Source organism: Bos mutus, chromosome 7 (assembly GCF_027580195.1).
Source record: "Bos mutus isolate GX-2022 chromosome 7, NWIPB_WYAK_1.1, whole genome shotgun sequence".
In the NCBI taxonomy this organism is placed as follows: domain Eukaryota; kingdom Metazoa; phylum Chordata; class Mammalia; order Artiodactyla; family Bovidae; genus Bos; species Bos mutus.
The window spans coordinates 57,801,341-57,828,991 of record NC_091623.1 but is presented as its reverse complement, the minus strand read 5'-3'; the positions used below and the strand labels follow the sequence as shown (position 1 = coordinate 57,828,991).

The window sequence follows — 27,651 nt, the reverse complement described above, 5'->3', positions numbered from 1 at the left end:
AAACACTGAAAAACCATGGAGGGCCAATCACAAGGTCCTGAGTCAGCATTTTACTTCTAAAGGCAAGGACACAAGGGCTTGTACATGGTTTCAGGCACACACTTCCCCATCTCAGGGCTTAACTGTATCTGCAAATTCCCTTTTACCTTAAAAGGTAACATATTCACAGTTTCCAGGGATAACTTCTGGGTTACCCCCAGCTCAAATAGCGCCTTCTTTTTTTCTCTTTTTGTTTTGTGTCTTTCAAAGAATTCAGAGTACAATGGGATGGTGGGGGAGAAAGCAGCTGCCTAAAAAAATCTATTGAAATACCACAGGGCCAGTGGTTTATTCTGGAAGCAGAGAGAGTCAGCCTGAGCCATCAGGGAACCTCATGAAGTTGCAGGATGTCTAGAATGGTCTTGTGAGGGATGACTTTGATATTTGGTAGATCTGGGTTTCAACTCCAGCTTCACCTGAGTTATATGGTCTCAGAGAAATTGTATAAACTCTTTGAATCTCGGTGAAGTGTGCTAAACCGTATTGTCAGCATGTGACCAATTTGTCATTCCATAGAGGTGGACCTAAAATTGTGTCCTTGGCTGGGCTGCAATGTTCAGTTTGCCTTCTCGTGGAGCCCATCTCAGCATTTGACAATTTTCTACTTGCCATTTCACATACCTCAACCTACATAGGTTTTCTGTCACATTTGGATAAGACAAGGTTTTTAGAGTGGTCGACTGCTGTGGGTTTAATCATATCCCCCTCAAATTCACATGTTGATGTTCTAACCCCGAGGACCTCAGAATGTGAGGCTATTTGCACATAGTTTGTTGCAGATGTAGTTAAGATGAGATCATACTTTGGACTAAAGGATCCCTAATTCAATATGACTATTCTACAAAAAAGGGGAAATTTCGACATACACAGGAGACTGCTATGTAAAGATGAAAGCAGATATCAGAGTGGTGCATCTACCAGCCCAAGGACATCTAAGATTGTTTGCAAACCACCAGAAACTGGCAGAGGACTTGAGAACAGTCTTTCTCACTGCTCTCAAAAGGAACCAGCCTTACTGATAACCTTGATCTTATACTTCTGGCTTCCAGGATGGTGTGACAATCCATTTCTGTTTTTTAAGTCGTCTAGTTTGTTGTTCTTTGTTATATAGCCCTAGCCAACTTATATACCAGTGCATGTAAAGCTGTCTATACAAAGTAGCCATATTTTTAGTTGTTAGGAGATGGCTCCACTGAGATTTTTTTTGTAACTGCAATATAACCCACATGATACAAATGTCACCATTTTAAGTGCAGGGTTAGCTGGTGTTAAGTACATTCACTTTGTTGTACAACCATTTCCACCATCCATCTCCAGAACTATCTCATCTTCCCAAATAGAAACTGTGTCTCCATGAAACACTGACTCCCCATTCCCTGTCCCAGTCCCTGGCCCCCCCGCCATCTACTTTCTGTCCCTATGGATTTGACTCCTCCAGAGACCTCTTATGAGTGGAATGACACAGTATTTTGTTTTTCCAACTTTTACAACAAGTCTGTTTATCGAAAGGATCTGAAAATAGTGATAAGGTTTCCAACATTTAACAAATTTTCAAGATATTAACAATATGAAACATTAAGAATTTACTTCAAAAACTCAGAGTTTCCTAGGTAGTTCCCCATCATGCTTTAGAACTTGGTTTACAGCTGCTTGACACAGTACTTTGTGATTAGCTTATTTCATTAAGCATAGTGTCCTCAATGTCCATCCAGGTAGCATGTGCCAAATTTCTTTCCTTTTTCAGCTTGAATAATATTCCATTGTATGTATATATCACATTTTGTTCATTTGTTCACCAATCGATGGACATTCTGGTTGCTTCCACCTCTTGGCTATTGTGAATAAATAGTGCTGCTATGAACATGGCTCTAAAAATATCTCTTTGTGTTCCTGCTTTCAATTTGTTTCGGTCTGTACCCAGAAGTGGGATAGCTGTATCTTGTAGTAGTTCTACTTTTAATTTTTTTGAACTATACTGTTTTCCACAGTGGTTGTACCAATTCATATTTCCACCGATTATGCACAATGATTTCCTTTGCACCACATCAAATCACTAATAATTGTTATTTCTTGCCTTTTGGGGCTTCCCTTGTGGCTCAGCTGGTAAAGAATCTACCTGCAATGCAGGAGACCTGGGTTCAGTCCCTGGGTTGGGAGGATCCCCTGGAGAAGGGAAAGGCTACCCACTCCAGTATTCTTACCTAGAGAATCCCATGGACAGAGGAGCCTGGCAGATTGCATACAGTCCAGAGGGTCGCAGAGTCAGAGATGACTGAAGTGACTTAGCATAGCATAATAATTTGACTTACATACACCATGAAATGATTATTGAGTTTAGAGAACATCTATCATCTTGTAGAGATACAAATTTTCAAAAATAGAAAAAATTTTCTTTGGTATGAGAACTCAGTATTCATTCTTCTAACAACTATCATATATAATGTACAGCAGTGTTAATTATATTTATTATGTTATCCTATTATATCCTTAGTGTTTACTTATCTCATAACTGGAAGTTTGTACCTTTTGACTGCTTTCGTCCAATTCTTGCTCTCCCCTACCCCCAATCTCTAGCAGTCACAAATCTGATCTTTTTTTCTGTGAGTTTGTTTGTTTTTGAAGTATAATTGACCTGTGACACTATGTCAGTTCCTGGTACATGACATAGTGAGTTGGTATTTCTATACATTTCAAAGTGATCACCACTATAAACTAGTTATGATAGGTCACTATACAAAGGTATTACACAGTTACTGACTATATTCTCCACACTGAATTTCATACCCATGACTCATTTATTTTGCAACCGAAAGTTTGTACCTCTTGATCTCTCTGATCAAATTTCTTTCCTTCTCCCACTCCACTCTCCTCTGGCAACCATTTGTTTGTTCTCTGTACCTATAACTCTGTTTCTGTTCTATTTATGCATTTATTTATTTTTTTTTAAGATTCCACACAGTGGAATCACTGTGAAATCACACAGTTTTTGCCTTTCTCTATCTGACTTATTTCACTTACCATAATACCCTCTAGGTCTATCCAAGCTATCTCAAATGGCAAGATTTCATTCTTTTTTAATGGCCGAGTAATATTCCATTGTAGGCTTCCCTGGTGGCACAGTGGTAAGGAACCCAACTGCCAGTGCAGGAGACGTGGGTTTGATCCCAGGGTCAGGAAGATCCCCTGGAGAAGGAAAAGGCAACCTACTTCAGTATTCTTGCTTGGAAGATCGCATGGATAGAGGAGCCTGGAGGGCTACAGTCCATAGGTCACACAAAAAAGTAAGACATGACTTAGCTAAACTAAACAATGATATTCCATCATCTATCTGTCTATCTCAACTTCTTTATCCATTTGTCTATTGTTGGCCACTTAGGTTGTTTCTATATCTTGGCTATTATAAATAGTGCTGCAATGAACACAGGGGTGCATGTATCTTTTCTCATTAGTGTTTTTAAATTTTTGGATAAATAGCCAGGAGAGGAACTGCTGGGTCATATGGTAGTTCTATTTTTAACTTTTTGAGGAGTCTCCATACTGCTTTCCATAGCAATTGCACCAATTTACCTCCCCACCAACGGTGTACTAGGGTTCTACTTAACTACTTCACTGCCAACACTTGTCATTTGTTGCCTTTTTAATAACAGCCATCTGATAGGTGTGATCATCATGGTTTCGATTTGCGTTTTCCTAACGATTAGTGATGTTGAGCACCTTTTCATATACTTGTTGGCCATTTGTGAGTCTCTTTTTGTAAAAAAGTCTATTTGGTCCATCTGCTCATTTTTAAAAGTTGGATTTTTTTTTTTTTGGCTATTGAGTTGTATGAATTCATTATACATTTGTGTACCAATCCATTGTCAGATATATGGCTTTCAAATATTTCCTCCCATTCCCTAGGTTGTCTTTTCCTTTGGTTGATGGTTTCCTTTGCTGTGCAGAAGTACTTTAATTTGATATAGTCCAACTTGTTTTTTTTTTGCTTTTGTTGCTGTTTCTTTTGGTGTCAAATCCAAAAAAAATCATTTCCAAGACAAGTATTAAGGAATTTACCACTATGTTGATATCTTTAATCCTTTTTGAGTTTATTTTTATGTATGGTGTAAGGTAAGGATTCAGTTTCATTCTTCTCCATGTGGTTGTCTGGTTTTCCCAGTACTGTTTATTGAAGTGGCTGGCTTTACCCATGGTATATTCTTGGCTCATTTTTCATAAATTAATTTATCAACTATGCATATACTTATTTCTGGTTTCTCTCTTCTGTTCCACTGATCTGTGTGTCTATTTTTATGCCAGTACTATTATGCTGTTTTGATTACTATAACTTTGTGATATAGTTTGAAATCAGGAGCTATGGTGCTTGCAGCTTTGTTCTTCTTTCTTAAGTTTGCTTTGGCTCTTTGGGGTCTTTTGTGGCTCCATGCAATTTGAGGACTGCTTTTCCTGTGAAAAGTGCCTTTGAAATTTTGATAGGGGTTGCATTGAACCTATAGTTTGCTCTGAGTAATATAGACATTTTGAACATAATAATTCTTCCAATCCATGATCATGGAATATCTTTCCATTTATTTGTGTCCTCTTCAATTTCATCACTGTCTTATAGTTTTCAGTAAATTTACCTTTCATCTCCTTGATTAAATTTTCTGTGCAATTATAAATGGGATTGTTTCCTTAATTTCTCTGATAGTTCACTGTTAATGCATAGAGACAAAACTGACTTTTGTATATTGATTTTGTACTCTGCAACTTTACTAAATTTGTTTGCTAATTTTAACATTTTTTTTGTGTGGAGTATTTAGGGTTTTCTATATATAAAATTATATAATCTACAAATAGAGGCAATTTTTCTTCTTCCTTCCTCATTTGGATGTCTTTTACTTCTTTTTCTGCCTAATTACTCTGGCTAGGACCTTCAGTACTTTGTTGAATAAAAGTGGTGAGAGTGTGGGTGTCCTTGTCTTGTTCCTGATCTTACAGGAAGAGCTTTCAGGTTTTCATCATTGAATAAGATGTAAGCTGTGGACTTATCATACTGCTAAGTCACTTCAGTCGTGTCCAACTCTGTGCAATCCCATAGATGGCAGCCCACCAGGCTCCTCCATCCCTGGGATTCTCCAGGCAAGAACACTGGAGTGGGTTGCCATTTCCTTCTCCAATGCATGAAAGTGAAAAGTGAAAGTGAAGTCGCTCAGTCGTGTCCGACTCTTCGAGACACCATGGACTACAGCCTACCAGGATCCTCTGCCCATGGGATTTTCCAGGCAAGAGTACTGGAGTGGGGTTCCATTGCCTTCTCCGAGGACTTATCATATATGGCCTTTATTATCTTGAGGTAAGTTCCCTCTACTGATCTGTTGAGTGTTTTATCATGAATGAATGTTGAGTTTTGGGAAATGATTTTCCTGCATCTGCTGAGATGGTTTTTAATCTTTCATTCTGTTAATGCGGTGTATTACATTGATTATTTGCACACGTTGAACCATCCTTGCTTCCCTAGAATAAATCCCACTGGATCATGTGTATGACCCTTCAAATGTACTGTTGAATTTGGTTTGTTAATATTTTGCTGAGGATTTTGGTATCTATACTTGTCAGGTATATTGGTCTATAACTTTCTTTTCCTGTAGTGTCTTTGGCTTTGGTATCAGGATAATGTTAGCCTTATTATTATCTTCTTTTATCACAAAAGTACCTAAGAATACATAAGAATACCTTTTGAAAGTATTTACCTCCTGTTTATGCTCATTTCTGCACTATCAGGAGATTCTATTCTCAGTCCCTCTTCCATTCTCTTCTTAACTTATGAGTCACTGCTAACTCTTTTCCTCGTTAAGTTCTTCTCATGTACTTACCACAGGCTAGAGAAATGACAACTTGTGGTGTTTGGAGAGTCATATTCTTCTCCATTTTGTTTTGCTACAAGATGTTGAATATAGTTACGTGAATGTACACTTTAAGAGGGCTAATTTTATGTTATGTGAATTTCACCTCAATTTTAAAAAAGGAGTGTCTACGCATGCTTTTACAGAAAAGAAAATATAAATGACTTAAGTGACACTGAAGTATGGAGGGCAGTCAGGCTTCCCTTTTACTAGAAATAAGACAAAGAAAAAGCTTTCTTTCATATCCCATAGAGCAGCCACGCTCACACACAGTAGACTAAAAATCTAAATTGACTCAACACCTATGGAGGCCAATTTGTTAATAAATATCAAAATTATAAACACACCATCTTGGACCCAGCCATTCCACTTCTAGAAACTTATCCTAAAGATACAAGTGTGAAGTGACCCACATGTTGTATGAGGGGAAAAAAAAAGTATCATACTTGGAAAGGAAGAGCTTTTAGAAAAATATAATTTAATATTAAAAAAAAAAGCTCCCAAGCCCCCAAATCAATATAGAAATATCAATTATATTCCTATGCTTTAACAATGCACTCTCAAGACAGTCTAGGGGTTAAAACTCTGCCCTTCAAATGCAAGGGGTGTGAATTCCATATTTGGCTGGGGAACTAAGATCTCACATGCTATAAAGTGGGGGCTAAAAAAAAAAAAAGAAACAAAGAGAAGGAAAAGGAAAGGTAGAAAGAGAAAAAGAAACAAAGCAAAAGAAAAAAGAAAGAAAAGTAAGCAAGGAAAGAAAGAAACAAAGATAAAGAAAAAGAAAGAAAAGGAAAGAGAAAGAAAAAGAGAGCAAGAAAAGAAAGAAAGAGAAAAAAGAGTGTATTTAAAAACCTGGGCTAGGAAGTGCCAGGGTCAAGGGTGCACCCACTGAATCCCAAAAAAAGTCTCATCAGCGTTTCTGGAAGGCAACAGAGGCAGAGTAAGGTTGGTGCAGAGAATGTCCCCGCGAGCCAGGAAGGTGAGGCGCTGGGAGGCGACCCAGCAGCCTCCGCGGTGGAAGCTGAGGCGTAGCAGGCTGATGCTGTGCGCGGCAGGGGAGCAGATGGCTACCGTCAGCGTAGCTCTCTGGGGCTCGGCGGTCCACGTGGAGGAGGAGCAGTTGGCTAATGTCACCTGGATGTGCAGCCTATAAATGCCATCACGTTGGATCTGCAGCTGCCCGTTGTCGTCCAGCTTTGGCCCATGCAAGAAGGAGCGTCCCAGGGCGGGGCTCCCCTGCCAGGGCAGCCTGGGGTCCTGCCGCGACCCTGGGAGGGTTGTGAGGGAGGGGTGGAAGGATGGAGATATAGGGAAACTGAGTGCTATAGAGGGAATGCCCCAAACTCGAATGTTGAAGCCTAACCTCCAAGGGGATGGTATTAGAAGGTGGGGTGTTCAGAAGTGTTTAGAGCAAGAAGGTGGAGACCTTGTAAAAGAGACCCCATATCCACTGATGGATGAATGGATGAAGAAGATGTAATATATACATACACACATATACACACACATACATCTATACAAGGTGGTGGTGGCCTAGTCGCTAAGTCGTGTCCTACTCTTTGCAACCCCACAGGCTGTAGCCAGGCAGGCTCCTCTGTCCATGGGATTTCCCAGGCAAGAATACTGGAGTGGGTTACCATTTCCTTCTCCAGGGTATCATCCTGATCCAGGGATTGAACCCGTGTCTCCTGCATTGACAGGTGGTGGTTTCCTTCATTTCAGGCAGATTCTTTACTGACTGAGCCACCAGGGAAGCCCATATCCATCCATACGTGTGTACATATACACAGTATGCCTGTGTGTGCTCAGCCACTTCAGTCATGTCTGACTCTTTGCGACACCGTGGACTGTAGCCCACCAGGCTCCTCTGTCCATGAGATTCTCCAGGCAAGAACACTGGGATGGTAGCCATGCCCTTTCCAGGGGATCTTCTCAGTCCAGGGATTGAGACTTCAACCTGAGTCTTCTGCTTCTCCTGCAGTGCAGGCAGGTTCTTTACCCACTGAGCCACCTGGGGAGCCCCATACCTATGTGTATACATATACATATGTATGTATTATGGGGCTTCCCTGGTAGCTCAGCTGGTAAAGAATCCACCTGCAATGCAGGAGATCCCGGTTCAATTCCTGGGTTGGGAAGATCCCCTGGAAAAGGGATAGGCTACCCACTCCAATATTCTTGGGCTTCCCTGGTAGCTCAGAAGGTAAAGAATCCATCAATCTGGGAGACTTGGGTTCAATCCCTGGGTTGGGAAGACCCACTGGAGAAAGGAACTGGCTACCCACTCCAGTATTCTTGCCAGGAGAATTCCATGGGCAGAGGAGACTTGGGGGCTACAGTCCATGGGGTCACAAAGAGTCAGACACAACTGAGCAACTAAGCACAGCACAGCATGTATGTATTTTATGTCTGTGTGTGTGTATATATAAATGTATATTACACATATACCTAAAATGGATATAGATGTGATATATATATTACTATGTATTATACATGTGATATTATAAACACACATCTATATCTATCTAAAGTGAAAGTGAAAGTTGCCTAGTCCGACTCTTTGCGATCCCACGGACTATACAGCCCATGGAATTCTCCAGGCCAGAATACTGAAATGGGTAGCCTTTCCCTTCTCCAGGGGATCTTCCCAACCCAGGGATTGAACCCAGGTCTCCAGAATTGCAGGTGGATTCTTTACCAGCTGAGCCACAAGGGAAGCCCATCTATCTATCTAATTCAGCCACAAAAAGAAAGAAATTCTGCCAGTTGTGACAACATGCGTAGACCTAGAGGTCATTATGCTAAAGTGAAATAAGTCAGACAGAGAAAGACAAATACTGTCTGACTTCCTTTATGTGCAACCTAAAACAAATCCCAAACACATGGCTACAGATACAAAGAACAGATCAGTGGCTGCCAGAGGCGGGGAGTGGGTGGGTAAAATAGGTGAAGGTGGTCGGACGCAAAAACTTATGAAAAAGTTATAAACTAAGTACTGGCGATGTAATGTAGAGCGTACTAACTAGAGTTAAGTATACTGTGTTGTATATTTGGAAGCGGCTCATGCTGGGAAAGATTGGGGGCAGGAGGAGAAGGGGACGACAGAGGATGAGATGGTTGGATGGCATCACCGACACAATGGACGTGGGTTTGGGTGGACTCCGGGAGTTGGTGATGGACAGGGAGGCCTGGCTTGCTGCTGTTCATGGGGTTGCAAAGAGTCGGACACGACTGAGCAACTGAACGGAACTGAAGAGCGTAGGTCTTACAAGTTTCATGACAAGAAAAAAAGAATTGTAACTGTGTGTGGTGATGGGTGTTAGCAAGACATTGTGGTGATCAGTTTGTAATATATACAAATATAGACCTATGTTGTATGCCTGAAATGGATGCAATGTTATATGTCAACTCTGTCTCAATTTAGAAAGATGGGGAGAGAGAGCAAGAGGTAGAGAGAGCAAGAGCCCAGAGAGTTCTCTTTCCTCTCCTCCCCTTTCCGCCATATAAAAATACAGCAAAAAGATGACCGGTTGTTTATGAACCAGGAAGAGGGCATTCACCAGACAGCCAGACCTGCTGGTGCCTTGACCTTGGATTTCACAGCCCCCGGCACCATGAGAGAGAGATACCTTGTTTATGTCAGCCTTTCTGTTCTTCTGTCATAGCAGCCCGATCAGAAAGCCCCCAGAGAAAGATGAGTAGGGTTTCCATTTGTTACAAAATGGAATGAACACAACCAAACCCCTGGGGATGAGTGTGGGAGAGACCCAAAGAGGAAGAGGGTTAGAGAGGGGCTGGGAGGGGACTGCCAAAAGGCACCCTCCCTCACATTCCTTTACGTCCTTGCTCTAAAGCCCTCTTCGCTGGGGCACCCTCCCTGGTGACCACATTTTCAAGGGCACGCCCAACCCTGACATGCCCGATCCTCCTCCCGTACTTAATATTCCCCAAAAAGTACCAGGTGCGTGTTTCACTCTACTTGGCATGCTACGTATTTAACTTGTTCATTTATTTATTTTCTGATCCCTTTGGTAGCAGGGAAGCCCCGACAGGGCAGGGATTTCTGTTATGTTGGCAATACGGGCACCCAGAATGGAGCCTGCCTCATGGTAGCTGCCGAATTAACATTTGTGACATGAACGAAGGCATGTTAGTCGTGGCTATTGGCTTAGTTGAGTCGGTTTGAGCTCTCCCATGGGAGAAAATAAAATGCTCAGAAAGGAAGCAGGCACCCAGAAACAGACTGCTGTATCGCCCGGTCTTTCTTTCTTTTTCTCATCCCTTCTCATTTTCTCTTTCTCTCTCTCTCCCCCACCCGCCTTCTTTTCTCTTTCTCCCACACACACGCATATCCCGGGTTACCTGTATGATTCAGCTGGAGCTCTGCTAAGTCCCACTGGAAGAAAAGAAAACAGAGCTAAGCACCTAAGCGTCAGGGGTCTGGAGTGATCCCTCGAGTCAAGAGCACTTTTTTCTCAGTGCATCCTTCTTATCCACCCCTCATTCCATGGGGCTGACTTGGAGCCTTTGTGAAGAGCTCATAAAGAGGAAGTAGATTCGAACCAGCCCTGAGCACAAAGAGAAGACCTTCAGAAGAACTTAGTTTACAGGATGTAACCCAGGTCGCCTCGCACATCTGCCTTTCTTGCCTGCAAAACCTAATGTAACCTCCAAAGTCGGCACCTGTGGTGGGTGTCCAGGGCTCCCCCCATCCTTGGAGGTCCCAGAACTGCCCTTCCCCAACTCCGTGAAGCCCCCAGCAGCCTCTGAGTCAGCCTGCTGGGGGAACCCCAAAGACGAGTCATTTTCCAGGCCCATGTGAAATGTATCTTTCTCAGATGCACCTTCCAGCCTGGGATCTCCACCCGGGGTTTACCTCCTGGGCAGAGCTGACTATCCTGAGCTGGAGACCCCTGGCAGGCAGACTTGCCCCTGCTTGTTACCCCCTGCTCTCGTCTCTCTCTCTCTCTGTTCCTTTCTACTGCATGTTTCTTCCTGGCGGATTTTCTTGCTGTTGCTACCACTCTGGGGGGGCCTGTGGGACCTTAACTCCCTAACCAGGGGTCGAACCTACACAACCGGGATTGGAAGCACGCAGTCTTAACCCCTGGACCACCAGGGAAGTCCCCCTGGCAGATTTATATCCGTCTCATTCTGATTTTTGTTTTCTTTTCTTTTTTTGGTCATAGGTCTGTTAGTCTGTTCTCTTGCTCAACACCCCTTTGCTTTTTTTCCCCACTTGTTGCCCCTCGCCCCCCACCCCAGGGTCCAGTCCCCACCCAGAGGTTCCCAGGTAGCATACTCCTGTCTCTCCCCCTCTCTTTTATCCTATACCCTTTTAGACTCACCCTGGTTGAATCCAGCTGCTGCTGCTGGCTGAAGCACAGGTTGCAGACGAGGTAGCATGTGCCTGTGCTAAGAAGCACCAAGATAGTCACCCTCAGGATGGATGCCCAGGGCCAGCGGGGCACCTGGCAGCTTGCAGCCTCCTCTGGTGCCATCATGGTCCTCCACGAGCACTTCATCAGCTGTGTGGCAGCAGGGAGGGTGCGCAGAGGGCAGGCAGGAAGGGGGAAGGAAGCTTCAGCTTTCTCACAGCCACGGGGCCCTCTCAGCCTGTCTGAACCTGCCAGGGACCAACCATGCCCCTCCCTGGGGATGTCCGTCAAAGGGAGGGACCAGGCTCGTTCTACCATGGAGGGAAGTCCCCTCCAGCTGCTGTTGGTCCCCAGTCTGCAGAGTAAGTGGACCAGGGTGCTCCTTGATTTTATTTATATGGCTCCCCACCCTCCCCAGGCTTCTGTGGTGGCTCAGATGGTAAAGAATCTGCTTGTAATGCAGGAGATCTGAGTTCGACCCCTGGGTCTGAAAGATCCCCTGAGTAAGGGAATGGCTACCCACTCCAGTATTCTTGCCTGGAGAATCCCATGGACAGAGGAGGCTGGGGGAGCTATAGTCCTCGGGGTTGTAAAAGAGTCGGACACGACTTAGCAACTAACACCATCCTCCCCACCTTTCTGGCACTCATTCGTTTATTCAACAAACCTTCACTGACCACCACTACGGACCAGATACTCTGCTGAGTTCTGGGATACAGCCACAACACTCAGGGAGGAAGGTGCTCAGGGGCTAAGTTGAGTCTGACCCTTTGGGGCCCCATGGACTACAGCCCACCAGGTTCCTCTGTCCATGGGATTTCCCAGGCAAGAATACTGGAGTAGGTTGCCATTTCCTACTCCAGGGGATCTTTCTGACCCGGGGATTGAATCCTTGTCTCCTACATTGGCAGGCAGATTCTTTACTGCTGAGCCACCTGGGAAGCCCCAGGGATGGAGGTGCTAAGTTGCTTCAGTTGTGTCTGACTCTTTGCTATCCCATGGACTGTAGCCCACCAGGCTTCTCTGTACATGGGATTCTCCAGGCAAGAACACTGGAGTGGGTTGCCATTTCCTCCCCAAGAGAATCTTCCCAAACCAGGGATCAAACCTTAGTCACTTACGTCTCCTGCATTGGCAGGCAGGTTCTGTATCACTAGTGCCATCAAAGAGGGGTCCCCAAATATCTCTGTGCTCCTCTCCATCTTCCCAGCCTCCCTGGCACCCGTGGTGGGACCACGGGTCCCATTACAGTCATCAGGAACAGATGCCCTCTGGGGCTCCCCTGGTGGTGCAGTGGTTAAGAATCTGCCTTGCAATGCAGAGAACAGAGGTTCATTCCCCAGTTCAGGAACTAAGATCCCACATGCCACAGAGCAAGTAAACGGTGAGCCACAAGTACTGAAGCCTGTGCACCCTGGACCCTAATGGAGGTCACATGACCAACCTGCCCAATAGGAAGAGAGGAGAAGCAGAGGCGGGGCCAGGTTTTGTCAACATGCCACAGAGCCTTTCGGTTCTGTTGCTCTGTGGCCTTGAAGGACACCTGCTGTCTTTCTTTCTTTTTTTTTTTTAATTTTGTTTTGGCTGTGCTGGGTCTTTGTTGCTGTGGGGTGTGGGCTTCTCCTGTTGCATGGCACAGGGTCTAGGGCACACAGGCTTCAGTACTTGTGGCTCACCGTTTACCTGCTCTGTGGCATGTGGGATCTTAGTTCCTGAACTGGGGATCGAACCTCTGTTCTCTGCATTGCAAGGCAGATTCTTAACCACTGGACAACCAGGGGAGCCCCAGAGGGCATCTGTTCTTGATGACTGTAGTGGCTTGAATATGTCCTCCCAGAACTTCAGCACGTGACCTCGTTTGGGAAGAGGGTCTTTGCAGAGGTAAGGATGAAGGGGCTCTTGTAGTCCATACGTTGTAAAGAAAAGGGGAGGACACACGGAGACACAGACGGAAGTTGGAGGCCGACATTAGACTGATGCAATACACACCAAAAAACCCAAGGATTGCCCGCAAACCCCAGAAGGCATGAATAGGCCAGGAAAGATTCTCCCCTAAAGCCTTTGAAAGAATCAGATGCCTTGATTTTCAGATCTCCAACCTCCAGAACTGTGAAAGAGTACAGTTCTGTTGTTTGAAGCCACTGGTTGCTGGTCCTTGGATATGGCAGCCTCAGGAAACCAGTAACAATCCTGTAGCTACAAGATGAAGGAAGAACACCTAGGCTTATAGGATTGTGACAATACTAGTTAGTATCAGTGAATCAAGGCACTCACCCCCACTAGTAGTACAAAATCTGTCACAATCTGTCACCAAGTACACATGACTGCGGTCTTAGAGGCTTTGCTTGTAGACACTGAGACTTGAAAATTTCATCCCAGAGTGAGAAGTTATAGTAGCCTGGCCTGGGATGGGGGGATGGGGGTTGTAGGGACAGGGGGAGTGGGGGTAGAAGGTGGATACAGAATAGATTTCAGCTGAAGCCAGCAGCGTTTGGTGGTATGGGGGGGCAGGTGGAATAAAGATGGGAGTCAAAAGTGTCCAGAATTCCTGGGGTCCAGGGATTGTATACTCACTGAGACCCCCTAACTGCAAAAGGAATTTCCTTTTTGAAAGCCCTGGTTTTCCAAGACTTGGGGGTTTAGCCAGCAGCACCTTCAAAGGGACCTCAAGCTCTCCTTGGCCTGGGGGCTTGATCTTTGGAACTGTCCCCAGCCTTCTTTCATACTAGATGAAACCCTTGCTTTGTTCTTTTTTTTTTTTTAAGATGTTTTTTGATGTGGACCGTTTATTTTTAGAAAAAATTTTTTAGATTTTTTTAAAAATCCTATTTTTTTAAAGCCAGTCTTGCTGAGTTTTTTATTTATCTATTCGACTGCTGTGACATGCAGGTGTGGCATGTGGGATCTAGTTCCCTGACCAGGGATTGAACCTGGCCCCCCTGCATTGGGAGCGTGAAGTCTTAACCACTGGGCAGCTAGGGAAGCTCCCATAAAAAAACTGTTAAAAAATAATTTTATTCTTAATTTTTTGGCTGTGCTGGGTCTTCGTTGCTGCACACAGGCTTTCTCTCGTTGCGGGGCTACTTTCTCACTGTGACATGCGGGGCTTCTCATTGCAGTGGCTTCTCTTGTTGCGGAGCATAGCCTGTAGGGTGCGTGCGCTTCAGTAGTTGTGGTATGTGGGTTCAGTAATTGTGGTGCACTGGCTTTGTTACTCTGGGGGATGTGGAATCTTCCTGGACCAGGGATCAAACCTGTGTCCCCTGCTTTGGCAGATAGATTCTTAACCGCTGAACCACCAGGGAAGTCCTGATGTGGGCCATTTTTAAAGTCTTTACTGAATTTGATACAATATTGTTTGGTTTTTCAGCCATGAGGCATATGGAATCTTAGCTCCCCAGCCAGGGATCCAACAAGCACCCTTTGCATTGGAAGATGAAGTCTTAACCACTGAACCCCCAGGGAAGTCCCTCCTCTGTACCTCCTCACTGAGTTCAAGTCTAGCGTCACTGGCTAACTCCATCTCTAGGACCTTCTCATCCACATCCTGTCATGGTCCCCACTGCAGACCTTTGATGGTATTTTGCAGCCCATCTGGAGTCCTTGCCCCACCTCCATCAAGCTGAAAGCCATTCATAGTCAAAAATAATTTCTGCTGAGTGCAGTTAAGCATGTAGAATCTGGAGTTCCTCAGCACACCTGGATTCCAGTCTCCGGACTGTCCCATATTAGTCTTTGGGAAATTCACACCCTCAACAGTTTAAGTTCAATGTTTCCATCTACAAAATGGGCTGTGAAATATGACAAACTAGTGACAATAAGGTACAAGAAACAGACTCACCTATAGAACAAACTAGTAGTTACCAGTGTGTGTGGGCAGGTGGGCAATATAGGGATGGGGGAGGGGAAGGTTCAAACTGTCAGGTGTAAAATGGGCTCAGAGATGTACACCATGTGGAATAGAGACAATATTTTTTTAATAACTAGGGACTTCCTGGTGGTCCAGTGGTTAAGAATCCGCCTTCCAATGCAGGGGACGTGGGTTCGATCCCTGGTCAGGGAACTAAGATGCCACATGCCGGGGGATAACTAAACTGGTGCATTGCAGCTGCTGAGCCTGAACACACTTTGGAGCCCAAGCTCAGCAACAAGAGAAGCCCCCAGCATGACACAGCTGGAGAAAGGCCAAGTGCCACACCAAAGACCCAGCACAGCCAAAATTTAAAAAAAAAATGCTACTATTAAAAAATAAACAGGGGCTTCCCTGGTGGCTCAGTGGTAAAGAGTCTGCCCATCAATGCAGGGTACACAGGTTCAATCCCTTATCCAGGAAGATGCCACAGGCTGCAGAGCAACTAAGCCCGCTCGCCTCAACTACTGAGCCTACACTTTTGAGCTCTGGAGCCGCAAATGCTGAAGCCCTTGAGCTGCAGAGCCCTTGCTCCACAACAAGAGAAGCCACTGCAATGAGAAGCTTATATGCTGCAACTAGAGCGTGGTCCCTGCTTGCGGCAACTAGAGAAAGGCCTCGCACAGCAACGAAGACCCAGCACAGCCAAAAACAAATAAATCTTAAAAAACAAAAGACACACGTTAAGGGGCTTACTGGTGGTCCAGTGGTAACACTTGTCCTTACAATGCCAGAGACATAGGCTCAGTCCTGGTCTGGGAGGATCGCTCATGCTGAGGAGCAACTAAGCCTGTGCGCCCCAACTTCGGAGCCCACTGCTGCAAATACTGAAGCCCATGTGCCCAGAGTCTGTGCTACAGAATAAAAGAAGTCACCACCCTGAGCCCACGTATCTCAACTATAGAGTAACCCCACTCAGCTCAACTACAGAAAGCCATCGCATGAAACAAAGACTGACCATAGCCAGATAAATAAATAAATCTTAAAAAAAAAACACTTAAAAATATTTTGCAATTGCAAATATTGCAGTTGCCAATGGAAAGTAATCTTTAAAAATGTATGAAAATAAAAATTAAAAAAATAAAATAAAATGGGCTGTGATAACGTTTTAAAGAGAGATATATGCAAGGCCCTTAGCATGCTGTAAGCACCATGGGCTTACAGCAAAGGCTCAGTAAAGGCTAACTTTTAACTTTGCTATTTCCCCTCCAGGAAATGCTGATTAGAAAGGTAGCAAAAGGCCCCTAGCCAACAATTCACAAAGTTCAGGTGGCTGATCAACACAGAGAGACGAGGTCAGCTTCTCCTGGCAATAAAATGCACATCCTCTCTCTTTCACGGCCAAGGTGAAGATCACAGATTTAAGTGTTAAAAAAAAAAAAGAAAAAGCCATGGGAGTGGAATGGAGCAGGGCGCTATGGTCCTTCCACCCCACAATCTCTGCCCGCATTTGTAGAAAAACTTTAGCCAAAGAGTAAGTTTAACCAGACAAGTGAGAAAATGTAGAAACAAAGGAAAACAGTTCAACAAGACTAAATAATAATAGTTTAGTCATTAAGCATGGTGAAGGGCCTTTAGGTCCTCCTCTAGGGCTGTAGATAATAATCTGAACCATAAACTGTGAGCTGTCTTGTAGATATTGAAACTCCCACCAGGTGGAAGAATTTAAGTACATGATGAGCAGACTGGAGCCCTGACATAAGCTGCTACAATTCCAGGAACTGGTCTCAAGGAAATGGGAACAAACTAACTCTGGAACTGAAGATTAACTGTACTTAAAGCAATCAAGAAGATATTGGTCAAACCACCAATGACCAATTTCAAGATGACTATTGAAGCTGTTTCTGCAGGTAGCCCCCTCCATCCATGTATAAAAGCTCTTGCCCACTGATTTTGGCCAGGTTAGTAGGGTAGGGCGGAGAAGGCGATGGCACCCCACTCCAGTACTCTTGCCATGGATGGAGGAGCCTGGTGGGTTGCAGTCCATGGGGTCGATAGGAGTTGGACACGACTGAGAGACTTCACTTTCACTTTTCACTTTCATGCATTGGAGAAGGAAATGGTAACCCACTCCACAGTTCTTGCCTGCAGAATCCCAGGGACGGGGGAGCCTGGTGGGCTGCCGTCTATGGGGTCGCACAGAGTCGGATACAACTGAAGTGACTTGGCAGCAGCAGCAGCAGCAGCAGGGTATCGGGGAGTTGGCTTTTGGACAGGAGTCCACCCTCTCCCCTGCCTCTCCCTGAACCATTGCCAGCATCCAAAATAAAGTAAACTTTTCTTTCCAACAAACTTGAATCTTTATTCGTTTTTGAGCTGCAAGTGGCTGGACCCCACTTTTATGAAAGTACTGAAATTATGATACATTCACAAAAATTCACCTGGATGCAGTGAAGTCTATTAGAAAAAAATAAAACTAAGAAGATATAAGAGAGAAATGTTCTTAAGTTTCACATGTAAATTAATAATGCCTCCATTAAAAATACCTTTGAAGTTAAACACATACACATATGCAAACAGCAAGATAGAGAAATTAAAAATGGTTTGTAAGGCCAAAGGTAGACAAAACTGTTCTCCTTAAGATATAAATCACTTAGGACTTCCGTGGTGGCTCAGTGGTAAAGAATCCACCTGCCAATGCAGAAGACACGGCTTCCATCCCCAGGCCGGGAAGATCCCACATGCCTGGAAACAACTAAGCCCATGTGCCACAACTACTGAGCCAGTGCTCTAGAACCCGTGAGCCGCAACTCCTGAAGCTGGCATGCCTAGAGCCAAGAGAAGCCACCGCAATGAGAAGCCCATGCAGTGTAAGGAAGAGTAGCCCTCATGCTACTCTTCGTTACAGAAGAGTACAGAAAAGCCAGCATGCATCAGCAAAAATCCAGAACAGCCAAAACACACAAAAAAGATATAAATCAGAAGTTAAGTCAGTAAGAAGTGATTAATACTTTCTAGAAAATGAAACGCCTATGAATAATCAGGTTATAAAAAGAAATACAATAGAACATGAAGCATGATACTCTCTCTGTTCCAAATAACTAAAAACTATAAGCACGTGGAATGCATCTTTTCTTTTGCACTGATCATAATTTGGTAAATGATCAGAACTTTTGGATGAATTTGAAGACTCATGCAAGCCTGTAGGTGAGGAGCATCTATAATGCATGCTGGGATTTGAAATGGATCCAGCCTTTCGAAAGGACAGGTTTTTGGCAAATCAGTCAAGATCCCAGAATGTACCTCCCCTGATATCCATCAGTTTCACTTCAAGGATTTCATTCTGTGAGCGCACTTGCACAGGTCGCAAACACAGATGTACACACATGAATTCAGTGTGGCAGATGTCATGGTAACAAAGTCCCTCCGTGCTCCCACCCCATCCGCCCCCCCAGGTTATCACAGAGCACTAGGTCAGCTCCCTGTGTCACACAGCGAATTCTCACTAATGACATACATCACATATGGTCATGTATATGTTTCCCTGCTACTCTCTCAATTTATCCCACCCTCTCCCTCCCCTACTGCGTCCAAAAGTCTGTTCTCTATGTCTGTGCCTCCACTGCTGCCTTGCAAATAGATTCATCAGTACCATCTTTCTTGGTTCAAGAGGAAGGGGACATCTGTATACCTATGGCTGCTTCATGTTGATGTGTGGCAGAGACTAACACAATATTGTAAAATAATTATCTTCCAATTAAAAAAAAAAGCAACCCAAAGATTCATTCATTATCCGGCTCTTGTGCTGTGCTTAGTTGCTCAGTTGTGTCTGACTCTTTGTGACCCCATGGTCTGTAGCCTGTCAGGCTCCTTTGTCCATGGGGATTCTCCAGGCAAGAATACTGGAGTGGGTTGCCATGCTCTCCTCCAGGGGATTTTCCCGATCCAGGGATTGAATCCAGGTTTCCCGCATTGCAGGCAGATTCTTTACCATCTGAGCCACCAGGGAAGCCCGTCCAGGGCTTATTCCCATACTAAGAACTGGGCAGGTATGACCTTTTTATTTTAAATTTTTAAAAATTTATTTATTTTTATAAACTCAAAATGGATTAAAGATCTAAATGCAAGACCAAAAACTCTAAAATTCTTAGAAGAAAACATAGGCAGAACACTCTCTGACATAAATCACAGCAAGATCCTCAAAGGCCCACATCCCAGAGTAATGGAAATAAAAACAAAAATAAACAAATGGGACCTAATTAAACTTAAAAGCTTTTGCACAATGAAGGAAACTATAAGCAAGGTGAAAAGGCAGTCTTCAGAATGGGAGAAAATAATAGCAAACAAAAAAACTGACAAAGAATCTCCAAAATATACAAGCAGCTCAATACCAGAAAAACTAACAACCCAATCAAAAAGTGGACCAAAAAACTAAACAGACATTTCTCCAAAGAAGACATACAGATGGCTAATAGACACATGAAAAGATGCTCAGCATCACTCATTATTAGAGAAATACAAATCAAAACCACAATGAGATATCATCTCAAGCTGGTGAGAATGGCTGCCATGAAAAAGTCTCACGCTGGTAAGAACAGCTACTATGAAAAAGTCTTCAAATGATAAATGCTGGAGAGGGTATGGAGAAAAGGGAACCCTCCTACACTGTTGGTGGGAATACAAACTAGTACAGCCACCATGGAGAACAGTGTGGAGATTCCTTAAAAAACTGGAAATAGAATTGCACTTTGGGCACACACACTGAGGAAACCAGAATTGAAAGAGACACATGGACCCCAATGTTCATTGCAGCACTGCTTATAATAGCTAGGACATGGAAGCAGTTTAGATGTCCGTTGGCAGACCAATGGATAAGGTAGCTGTTGTATATATATACAATGGAATATTACTCAGCTATAAAAAGACCACATTTGAGTCAGTTCTAATGAGGTGGATGAGACTGGAGCCTATTATACAGAGTGGAGTAAGTCAGAAAGAGAAATGCTAATACAGTGTATTAACACATATATATGGAATTTAGAAAGACAGTAACCATGACCCTATATGCAAGACAGCAAAAGAGACACAGATGTGAAGAACAGACTTTTGGACTATGTGGGAGAGGCAAGGGTGGGATGATATGAGAGAAAAGCACTGAAACATGTATATTGCCATATGTAAAATAGGTGACCAGTGCAAGTTTGATGCATGAAGCAGGGCACCCAAAGCGGTGCTCTGGGACAACCCCGAGGGATAGGGTGGGAAGGGAGGAGGGAGGGGGGCTCAGGATGGGGGGAAGTGCACGTGTACACGTGGCTGATTCATGCAGATGTATGGCAAAAACTACCACAATATTGTAAAGCTATCATCCTCCAATTACAATTTAAAGCATTAATTAAAAATTTATTTAATTTCAATTGGAGGATAATTACTTTACAATATTGTGTTGTTCTCTGCCATACATCAACATGAATCAGCCATAGGTATACATATGTCCCCTCCTTCTTGAACCTCCCTTCCACCTCCCACCACATTCCACCCCTCTAGGTTGTCAACAGAGCATCAGATTTGAGCTCCATACATTCAGGTGTGACCTTTTGGAATTTTTACCCGAGCCCTGGGAATTGGATGATGCTGTGGAGAAGGCAATGGCACCCCACTCCAATACTCTTGCCTGGAAAATCCCATGGACGGAGGAGCCTGGTAGGCTGCAGTCCATGGGGTCTCGAAGAGTCGGACACGACTGAGTGACTTCACTTTCACTTTTCACTTTCATGCATTGGAGAAGGAAATGGCAACCCACCCCAGTGTTCTTGCCTGGAGAATCCCATGGACAGAGGAGCCTGGTGGGCTGCTGTCTATGGGGTCGCACAGAGTCGGACACGACTGAAGTGACTTAGCAGCAGCAGCAGCAACAGTGGTTCCCATTTCTCAGGGAAGCAGGTTCAGAGATGTATCAGCTTAATCCACATAACAAAGAGCTGAGGGTGTGTTGTGCCTGGGTTTTCTTTGCACATTTACATCACTTGTCTGGGTTTTCCCACCACTCTGGATTACTGGCTGGGGCCCCTAAGGGGCTCCATCGATCGATTGCTCTCTGGACTATGAAATTCTGCTTGGGGTGGTTTGGGGGTGTTTGAGGAAGTATTGAAACCAGAGCTTCCTCCACCTGCAAGCTAGAAGAGGCTGCAGGGAGGGGATGTGATGGGCTCCCTTCCCCTTGCCAGCTAAATTTCCTCTTCCTCACGACTTTTGAGCAGCACAGTGCAGGGGAGGGAATTGAGGGGAGAGGCCCCAGGGGTGGGGCTGGGAATCTGGATGCAGGAAGTCAGCTCGCCCCTGGGAACCAAGCGCAGCTTGAAGGAGCCATCTCAGCGGTCCTGTTTGTCCAACTTTGTTGCCCCTCTGCTGTGAATGTCTCCAGGTTGCCCTAGGGCTATGCAGCTTGGTGCTGTCTTTGCCAGGGTCCTAAACAGTAAGGAGGGAGACCGAGGCCTCTCAGCTTACAGCTCCCCTTTAACTACATATCTTCTCACTTCTGAGATTTCACCTGGGAAACGGGACCTCAGGACCCCTCAATCTTAGCACCTGGTTCTCCCTGTCCACGTCTCCATCCTACGAACTGATCTCCAGTGGCCTCAGCCTGTAGTGACTTGAAGCAGGATTTCAGTTCCTGGCCAGAGATAGACGTCAGGCTGGAGCAATGAGAGCGTTGACTCCTAACCACCAGATTGCCAGGGACTAGTGGCCAGTGACAAGGCCCCAGCCAGTCAGCTGTATATTACCTCCTGGTAGTGTGAGTCACTCTTATGAAGCAGTTCTCCTGGGTTTCCTTTTTATAGGGCATGTCTTCCAAGTTTCCTTTGGCCAGCTTTTTTTTGGTGGGGAGGTGGGTTCTTAGTTCCCCAACCAGGGATTGAACCCATGTCCATGGTGGTGAAAACCTGTGTCTTAACCACTGGACCACCAAGGAAGTCCCCGGCCAGTCATCTTGCTTTGCCTCTTCTGAGTCCATGTTTGTTTTATCTCAGGGTCATCTCCTGTGTGCGTGCATCTCTTCGGTTCAGTTCAATTCAGTTCATTTCAGTCGCTCAGTCGTGTCCGACTCTTTGCGACCCAATGAATCGCAGCACGCCAGGCCTCCCTGTCCATCACCAACTCCCGGAGTTCACCCAGACTCACGTCCATCGAGTCAGTGATGCCATCCAGCCATCTCATCCTCTGTCGTCCCCTTCTCCTCCTGCCCCCCAATCCCTCCCAGCATCAGAGGCTTTTCCAATGAGTCAACTCTTTGCATGAGGTGGCCAAAGTACTGGAGTTTCAGCTTTTGCATCATTCCTTCCAAAGAAATCCCAGGGCTGATCTCCTTCAGAATGGACTGGTTGGATCTCCTTGCAGTCCAAGGGACTCTCAAGAGTCTTCTCCAATACCACAGTTCAAAAGCATCAATTCTTCAGCACTCAGCCTTCTTCACAGTCCAACTCTCACATCCATACATGACCACAGGAAAAACCATAGCCTAGACTAGACGAACCTTTGTTGGCAAAGTAATGTCTCTGCTTTTGAATATGCTATCTAGGTTGGTCATAACTTTCCTTCCAAGGAGTAAGCGTCTTTTAATTTCATGGCTGCAGTCACCATCTACAGTGATTTTGGAGCCCAAAAAAATAAAGTCTGACACTGTTTCCACTATTTCCCCATCTATTTCCCATGAAGTGATGGGACCAGATGCCATGATCTTTGTTTTCTGAATGTTGAGCTTTAATCCAACTTTTTCACTCTCCTCTTTCAGTTTCATCAAGAGGCTTTTAGTTCCTCTTCACTTTCTGCCATAAGGGTGGTGTCATCTGCATATCTGAGGTTACTGATATTTCTCTTAGCCAAGATGAATTCCAGCAAAGAGGCCTATAGGTAGGCTGGTATCACTTACTATGAAGTGGTGCCCTCTCCCTTTGACCTTCAAAGAGACTTTCTGTCTCTTGTGTAGTTGGGAAGATCTTCTGGACTTTCAGAATGAGGAATATGTGGTCTTTTATCTCTTATCTAGGCAGAGCCCAACCCTGTCTCTTGCTTCTGCTGTTAAGGAATTTCTGTCCACAGGGAACAAACTCCAGTTGCTCAAGCTGGGGCTCATCCATCTCCTGCCTCAAATTCCTCCCTGAAACACATGAACCCACAAGAAATCATTTTCGGGAGGATGAAGGGCGAAGGTCTGTTTAAGATCCAAACCAGACCTGGCACTTTGGGGAGACTTGTAGCCAGGTAGCTAGTTGTCTAGTTTGGTCTAAGTGGGTTTTAGCTTTTGATGTGGTAGGAATACATACCTAACAGGAGTTATTGGTCACTATACAGTGTGTTTTCTCTTCTTATTAACATAAGATCTAAAGCAATTTCATTGTCTAACAATGTATTAGTTCTCTTGTAAGAGAAGACCTTTAAAAAGTAAGGTTGCAGTCACCCACTGCCAGAAGGCATTGTCTTGAGAGTGGTTGCTGGCATCTGACACACCTCAGAAAGCTTAAGTTCTTAGCAATACAAGGACTTGTCCGAAATCTCATCCACATTGTCACCTAGTTATTTCCTTGGATGTCTGAACCATAGCTACTCCATTTTGACTTTTTATTATAAATTTCTCCTTAATAGCCAAAGTAGATGTCATCGTTAATGATGTCAGTGTTTCTAATACAAAGTGGGCAAGGATGGGGTGGGAAGAATTGGGAGATTGCAATTAACACATATACGCTATAGATACTATGTATAAAATAGATAATTAGTGAGAACATACTGTATAACACAGAGAACTCTACTTAATGAGGTGTGGTGACATGAGTGGAAAGTGAAAGTCGCTCCGTCATGTCCGACTCTTGGCCACCCCAGGGACTACACGGAATTCCATTCCCCAGGGACTACATGGAAAATTCTATGGAATTTTCCAGGCCACAATACTGGAGTGGGTAGCATTTTCCTTCTCCAGGGGATCTTCCCAACCCAGGGATTGAACCCAGGTCTCCCACATTGCAGGCAGTTTCTTTACCAGCTGAGCCATGATGGTAAGATCTCCCAAAGGGAGGGTATACATGCATATGTATGGCTGATTCATTTTGCTGTACAGTAGAAACTAACACTGGACAAGGTACTGGCCCCCACTCCAGTACTCTTGCCTGGAAAATCCCATGGGCAGAGGAGCCTGATAGGCTGCAGTCCATGGTGTCTCGAAGAGTCGGACACGACTGAGCGACTTCACTTTCACTTTTCACTTTCATGCATTGGAGAAGGAAATGGCAACCCACTCCAGTGTTCTTGCCTGGAGAATCCCAGGGACTGGGGAGCCTGGTGGGCTGCTGTCTACGGGGTCGCACAGAGTTGGACACGACTGAAGCGACTTAGCAGCAGCAGAAACTAACACAACATTGTAAAGCAACTATACTCCAATAAAAATTAATTTAAAAAATGATGCCAGTGTTTCTCTAGGTATTGAGAAGATATAAGAATTTGGGCTCATAAAATCTTCTCCTGAAGATATCTAACATCTGAAGGCCTGCTCTGCCAGTTTTTCCCAGACTGCAGAGTGCCTCATTCTTGATCTCCACCCTGAACTCCTTTCAGAGGGTGTTGAAGTTCAGCAGCTGCAGTGGCCACGATTTAATTTTTGTAGAGGTAGATGAAGACAGTAAGGGCCAGTTTCCAGACTGCAGGGTCCTTTCATGGTCATAAATTTGACCACAGTTTGGGGAGCATTTCCTGGTTATTTTTATTCATGGTGCTAGGAATTCTTATTCCCAGGTCGGGCAAAAATTTTGCTGATAGTCCACTTAATGTGCTATTACTGGACTTGGCCTTATAAGTAGCAAAAAATTCTCTTGACCATCTGCCTTATTAGCCTCTTATGGTCCAGGAAAACATTTCCTCTTATTGCTTCTTCCCCTATAGAGAGTTACACTATTACTATCATTGATCTTACAAGGAACTGTATGTGATCATTTTTTCAGAGACTCAGTTTCACACTTGGTAATGCAAGAAACAATTTTGTAAAAATAAGCAAATTATAAATACCACAGCTAGTATTTGGAGAAGGCAATGGCACCCCACTCCAGTACTCTTGCCAGGAAAATCCCATGGATGGAGGAGCCTGGTAGGCTGCAGTCCATGGGGTCTCGAAGAGTCAGACACGACTGATTGACTTCACTTTCACTTTTCACTTTCATGCATTGGAGAAGGAAATGGCAACCCACTCCAGTGTTCTTGCCTGGAGAATCCCAGGGACCTGGGAGCCTGGTGGGCTGCCATCTATGGGGTCGAACAGAGTCGGACACAACTGAAGCGACTTAGCAGCAGCAGCCGCAGCAGTATTAGTGAAGTCCTAAGTAAGAATTTAGTCAAGAACTTTCATTAGGTGCTGCCTAGTGAGATCATCTGACTTAGTCTGTGCTATATTAATTCTCATCTTTTGGGGGAATTATGTACTGGTACGCTCCAGAAGGCACTCAGCCCAGTTTCCTAGTGTTACTATACTGATTATCCTTAGTATGATTTAATTTGAGGTTGGAATGAAAACTGACATTTTCCAGTCCTCTGGCCACAGTTGGATCATAGAAAAAGCAAGAGAATTCCAGAAAAACATTTACTTCTGCTTTATTGATTATGCCAAAGCCTTTGATTGCGTTCAGTTCAGTTCAGTCGCTCAGTTGTGTCCAACTCTTCTCGACCCCATGGATCACAGCACCCCAGGCTCTCCTGTCCATCACTAACTCCCAGAGTCTACTCAAACTCATCTCCATGGAGTTGGTGATGCCATCCAGCCATCTCATCCTCTGTCGTCCCCTTCTCCTCCTGCCTTCAATCTTTCCCAGCATCAGAGTCTTTTCAAATGAGTCAGCTCTTCGCATCAGGTGGCCAAAGTACTGGAGTTTCAGCTTCAACATCAGTCCTTCCAATGAACACTCAGGACTGATCTCCTTTAGGATGGACTGGTTGGATCTCCTTGCAGTCCAAGGGACTCTCAAGAGTCTTCTCCAACATCACAGTTCAAAGGCATCAATTCTTTGGTGTTCAGCTTTCTTTATAGTCCAACTCTCACATCCATACATGACTACTGGAAAAACCATATCCTTGATGAGACAGACCTTTGTTGACAAAGTAATGTCTCTGCTTTTTAATATGCTATCTAGGTTGGTCATAATGTTCCTTCCAAGGAGTAAGCGTCTTTGTGTAGATCACAACAAACTGTGGAAAATTCTTCAAGAGATGGGAATACCAGACCACTCTACCCTTCTCCTGACAAAACCTATATGCAGATCAAGAAGCAACAGTTGGAACCAAACATGGAACGACAGACTGGTTCCAAACTGGGGAAAGAGTACATCAAGGCTGTGTATTGTCACCTGCTTATTTAACTTATATACAGAGTACATCATGCAAAATGCTGGGCTGGATGAAGTGCAAGCTAGAATCAAAATTGCTGGGAGAAATATCAATAATCTCAGATATGCAGATGACAACACCCTTATGGCAGAAAGTGAAGAGGAACTAAAGAGCCTCTTGATGAAAGTGAAAGAGGAGAGTGAAAAAGCCAGCTTAAAACTCAACATTCAAAAAATGAAGATCATGGCATCTGGTCCCATCACTCCATGACAAATATATGGGGAAACAATGGAAACAGTGACAGACTTTATTTTCTGGGGCTCCAAAATCACTGTAGATGGTGACTGCTGCCATGAAATTAAAAGATGCTTGATCCTTGGAAGAAAAGCTAAGACCAACCCTAGACAGCATATTAAAAAGCAGAGACATTATTTTGCTGACAAAGGTCCATCTAGTCAAAGCTATGGTTTTTCCAGTAATCATGTATAGATGTGAGAGTTGGACTATAAAGAAAGCTGAGCACCGAAGAATTGATGCTTTTGAACTGTGGTGTTGTAGAAGACTCTTGAGAGTCCCTTGGACTGCAAGGAGACCCAACCAGTCATTCTTAAAGGAAATCAGTCCTGAATATTCACTGGAAGGACTGATGCTAAAACTCCAATACTTTAGCCACCTGATTCGAAGAACTAACTCATTTGAAAAGACTCTGATGCTGGGAAAGATTGAAGGCAGGAGCAGAAGGGGACAACAGAGGATGAGATGGTTGATGGCATCACTGACTCAATGGAGATGAGTTTGAGCAAGCTCTAGGAGTTGGTGCTGCAGTCCATGGGGTCGCAAAGAGTCGGACACTACTGAGCAACTGAACTAAACTGAACTGATGATTTAATTGCTCCCAGCTTAGAGGAGCCTGGTGTTGACTACATAAATATATTCCATAATTGTGGGAGATTTTATCCCCTGAGTGAAATTTTGCTTGTTGCTCTGATTGAGCTTGAGTTAATAGAGGAAAATCCATATTTACACCAGTAAATATGGATTGGAGCAGGGCTTATTAACTGGCCAGGTGAGGGGAATCCCACCTAGTAATATCAATAATGACCTGAACATTACTATAATTTTCTTTTAAATAAATTTT

General features: G+C 44.4%; 1 protein-coding gene across 1 annotated transcript; it reads right to left on the bottom strand.

Moving 5' to 3' along the window:
• Positions 1–6,427: 6,427 nt before the first annotated feature.
• CD70 (CD70 molecule) lies at positions 6,428–11,438 on the bottom strand. Its single transcript, XM_005901758.2, has 3 exons — positions 11,273–11,438; positions 10,287–10,320; positions 6,428–7,192 (listed from the first exon to the last, which is right to left on the bottom strand). Exons 1-3 carry the CDS (start codon positions 11,426–11,428, stop codon positions 6,798–6,800), a joined length of 585 nt encoding a protein of 194 aa, XP_005901820.2. The 5' UTR covers positions 11,429–11,438; the 3' UTR covers positions 6,428–6,797.
• Between the last annotated feature and the right edge of the window lie 16,213 nt (positions 11,439–27,651).